This window comes from Gavialis gangeticus, unplaced genomic scaffold, assembly GCF_001723915.1.
Source record: "Gavialis gangeticus isolate Ggan-Ray unplaced genomic scaffold, GavGan_comp1, whole genome shotgun sequence".
NCBI lineage: Eukaryota > Metazoa > Chordata > Crocodylia > Gavialidae > Gavialis > Gavialis gangeticus.
Window position 1 is genome coordinate 1,527 of NW_017728956.1, and position 4,598 is coordinate 6,124.

General features: G+C 53.2%; 1 protein-coding gene across 1 annotated transcript in view; it reads left to right on the forward strand.

Annotated features, from left to right (window-relative positions):
• Window positions 1–475: 475 nt before the first annotated feature.
• DCTN1 (dynactin subunit 1) overlaps window positions 476–4,598 on the forward strand; it is a 38,495-nt gene continuing 34,372 nt past the window's right edge. Inside the window, exons 1-2 of the mRNA XM_019528062.1 lie at window positions 476–673; window positions 4,053–4,250. Of these exons, the coding sequence (XP_019383607.1) occupies window positions 560–673; window positions 4,053–4,250 (312 nt within the window). The 5' untranslated portion in view covers window positions 476–559. The remainder of the gene's footprint in view (window positions 674–4,052; window positions 4,251–4,598) is intronic.

Sequence of the window (4,598 nt, forward strand, 5' to 3'; positions counted from 1 at the left end):
AGAGCTCAACAGTACGTGGGCATGGAGCTGCTGGGTTTTACAGTGTCTTTCCCCACCATACCCGCACTCTGAGGAAGCAAAACCTTCCTGTCCCATGGTCACGGCAGCCCTGGCAAGGCCCTTCCCAGAAGCACCTCGTGTTTGTCTTGGGCTGGGCTCATGGTAGCATCCAGTCTCCAGGGTGAGCATGTGCAGTCCGTAAGATACAGCACGGCACTGGCTTGTTCCTACTGATGGTGAGGAACTCCTGCAAGTTCTTTTAGAAGGACTGGCCACGGGGCTTACTCCCTGGTTTTGACCCATGCTGGACAGCACTGGTGTTGCATCCCAGTAAGGGATTCTCCTACAGATCAGCAGGAGGCAGCGTACCAGAACAAACACAGTGCAGAGCTGCGGGAAGGCAGGAGCAGACAGTGGCAAGCATGTGAAATTCTGCACCAGAGGCTCTTCTGACTTTCTCCTTGGCCATGGTGTTTTGCAGCCTACCCGGACCACCAGCTCCGCAGCCTCCAGTGGGACACCGGGGCCTTCGGGCTCGGCCTCGGCTTCCGGGGGCGAGATGAGTAGCAGTGAACCCAGCACGCCTGCCCAGACGCCCTTGGTGGCCCCAGTCATCCCGACGCCTTCCCTGACCTCTCCGGTGGCACCACCCCCAATCCCATCCCCGACAAAGGTAAGGCTTTGCAGTGCACTGTTCTGGCAAGACTGGGCAAGCTTCATAGCTACGCCAGGTGAGGGGGTGGAGTTGGCTGTGAAGAGGTAAGCCGGCAGGGGAGGTACTTCATGGAGTCCTAGAGCTCTGGGGTTGAAAGGGACCTGCAGAGGTCACATCCAGTCAAGCCCCTGCCCAAGGCAGGATCAACCCTGTCTGAAGCAGCCCAGACTAATCCCGTGTCCAACCACAGTTTTTGTGCTTCAGCATTGAGAGCAGCCTCTTGACCTTTGGGTGATGTGGAGCTGTAGAATAGACCAGTGTACTGTGTGTTGGGTGGCACAAGGCTTTGGAACTGATCCTAAGGGAAAGATTTTGAAATGCCACTTGCCTAGTCTTTAAAAAGCTGACTGGACAGCCTGTTAGGGAGTGTTCAGCAGGAACGGCCCTGCCTGGCAGCAGAGGACAGCTGGAGCTTCTCAGGGTCTTTCCATCTCGGTGCTTGGTCTCGTTGGTAATTGTCCTGACACGTCTAGTCCGTTTTTGTTCTTTAAAATAGTTTCTCGTTACTCCCCTCTTGTGCAACCTTAATTAGCTGAAAGTGGAGCTTGTGTAAGATCTAGGGCACGAGAGCAAGGCACTGATAGTGCAATAAATGAGAAAAGATTGAACCAGTGGGTGAAATGAGGAGCTGGAAGAAGCACAGGTTTGGGGAAGGAAAAGGCATTTTAATTTCTAATTTGGGGTCTAAGCAGACATTGCATTTGACGCAAGATCAACTATGCCAGGATGTACCTTGGCACTGCTGATCCACTTCACTGGTGTCTGCAAAGCCAGGGCTTTGGGGGCCTGATCCTTTGGGACAGTGGCCATGAGTGCCATGCTGTGACTCAGGGCATGGCAGCATGATTTGTGTGTCACAGGTATTCCCTGCAAGGAGATTCCCATTGCTAGCAGGAGTGGGACCCTGGAGCCCCTGGGAGTGCCTGCCTGAGGCAGCTGGAGAGCATGAACGGCTCTGGGCTGCCCATGCTTTCCTGCCACAAGCAAACAAACCTTGGCTGCAAAAAGGCAGTGTGAACTACGACTGGGAATCATGGCGCTCATCAGTTTGGGCATCTGTGGTGCAACAAAGGGCTAAGCCATTCATTCACTTGGGTTCACGATAGCACAAAGGTGCTGTCTGTTTGCAGACATAGTTCTGCCTCACCTTGAAGGGATGCTGCCTGCTTAAACCAGGCGAGCCTGCAAACTGTTCATTTGCTGGCTGGCTACCAACATCTCCAGCTCAGGAGCTGAGCGAGCTGGAGATGTCCAGTCAGTTTGCGTGGCTGTTTGACAGCTTGTAGAGCAGCTTTCTAGAGATGACAACAGTGCTGAAATCCTGTTGACAGTAGTGGGGCTCAGATGCCTGCTACATTTAAAAAAAACAATTGAGTTGTAGCATCTTGTTAGTGGCCTTCGTAGCACCCATCCCTGTCCCTTGTTGTGCGTCTCATGGAGATGCTTACTTATAGGCAGAACCAGTCGTTAGGCCACAGATTTGGGTTGGGGATTGGGGGCAAGGTACAGAGCTCTACTAGCCTGAGCCAGCTGTCCGCCAGCCCTGTCGCAGGGGTTCAGCACCAGACAGCCTTCCTCCATGACCTTCTCTGCAGCTCCCCAGTGCCTCTGCCTGTGCCTAGTGGGTGGCAGCTTCCCCAGCCTGCTGACCAGTATCTTGACAATCGAGTGTGTGGCAGAACATCCTTGTCAGCTTGGTGCCCGCAGTGCTGGGGGTTGGGCCTGGATCTGTGACTCCCCCCATAGTGCAGTCCCATGCACGACCATCTGGTGCCTCACTGGGTTATGCTGCTTGAGCGATATCTCCCCTCCTGAGCAGGCAGCTCTCCAGCTGATGTGCAGCTCAGTGGTAGCCCCTTGCATGCCCTAGGCAGGTTCACTCGCTGTTCTTCATTCCCTGTGGAGCACAAGAAGCTTCAGAATAGGTGGACTGAAACCATAGAGAGCTACATTAGCAACCAAATAGCACAGCCCAAGTGCAGCTTCTGGCCACTTCTGTACTAGCAGAGCTGCGGGAGTTGCAGGGAACCTGCCCCATGAAAGGCCTGAATTGCTTCCCTGGTAGAGCCATCTCGGGGAAGGCATTACAGTCTGGCTGAGTTGTGGTTCAGAGAGGAGACCACTTCATGGCTCTCAACTATGTCCTGCTCTATCCTGGCCTGGTTGAAGAACTCTGAGTATGCAGAGTTGTTGTCAGCCCTTCCCTTACAGCAGTGTTATCCAGAGCCAGCCATTCTCTTGTGAGTCTGAAACTCTTTGGAGGGCTACATGCCGGATGTCCCCAGCCAGGTGTGCAGACCTGTTTGCTGTAACCACCTTTGAGACAGAAGTTTAGCCCATTGCATGAAAGCAGTTGGTGAGGGAGAGCAGTGAAAAGAAGGTGACGCAGAGTGAGGTAAACCTTGTATCATAGAATCATAGAGATGTGGGACTGGAAGGGACCTCCAGAGATCACATCTGATCCAGCCCCTGCTCGAAGCAGGATCAGCCCTGTCCAGACCACAGAATCGTAGAATTGTAGAGAAGCAGGGCTGGAAGGGACCTGCAGGGTCATACCTAGTCTAACCCCTGTCTGAGGCAGGATCAGCTGTGTCCAAACCAGCACAGACAAACCCTGTGTCCAATCTCTTAGCAAAACTACACAGTCACCCCTGATGCAAAACAAGATGTCAAACCTGAACCTGCCCCAGGGAAACCAGGGAGATGGTGGTGCCCAGAGTCTTGCTGACACAACCCTCGTAGTATAAACAAACACCTTTCCAGTCCCTAGTGCACCGTGCTTGTGGTTTACACACAAACCTTAAAACACTTGCTGCTGCCTCAGTTTAAGGTCACATAGGTTGTGTCATTGTGGCTCCAGGTTCAGAAACCCCAAACCTGCTTGTGGAAACCTTTTCTTTCCTTGCATGTGTCTTTACCCTGCCCATGGGGCCGGGGAAGGGATAGCAGAAGGTTTGGGTCTGGTACTCTGCTGGCTTGATTTTTCAGATGGGTCCAGAGATCCCAGTGAAGTTGGTGGGACATGCAGGTGCTCAGCACCTGAAAACCAAGACATATCTCAGCATGTCAAAAATTGTCCCGTGCCCAGTGTCTGTGAAATGCAAATCAGTGCCGAGTCCAAGTGAGACTGACTCTGGAAGTGCAAGAGCACAGGGAACTTGATTGTTCCAGGAGGCCTGTAGTGATGCTGCCACTGAAAAAGGTTCTTCTGCCTTTCGGTGCTTGGGTTGGACTTGAAAAGTCTGTGGCCTTTGTGTTGCATGGAAGGTGGTGGGGGTGGAGCCATGGCATGGTCTCTGCCCTGGGAGTAATTGCCTGCTTTTCCCTGGCACTGCAGGAGGAGGAGAACCTGCGTGGCCAGGTGAGGGACCTGGAGGAGAAGCTTGAGACTCTGAAGATAAAGCGGAATGAAGACAAAGCCAAGCTGAAGGAGCTGGAGAAGTACAAGATCCAGCTGGAGCAGGTGCAGGAATGGAAGAGCAAGATGCAGGAGCAGCAGAATGACCTCCAGAAACGTCTCAAGGAGGCCCGAAAGGTGAGTTCTCCCAGCCTGTGCAGCAGCTTCTGTGATGGGGCTCACACAGGGAGCGGGTGAGTCGGAGGAGGTTTTAATACATGGTAGAGTGCCCAGATTTTGGTGCGATGCTGCCGGCATGAGAGACGACTATGCACAAGCCCTTCCTTCTGGAGGGATATGGTCCAAACGTGACGTCTGACCTTGATGCAGCCTGACCCCATGTGCCAGCATTGAGTAGCAGACCTGCTCTAGGCTACAAATGCTGAGTCAGACTAATGGGTGTTGAGTGATGGAAGACTTGTATAAGCATGAGATGGTTGGTGTTAAGTCTGTCTGCTCCAGGAGGCTGGGTGCATCGAATATTTG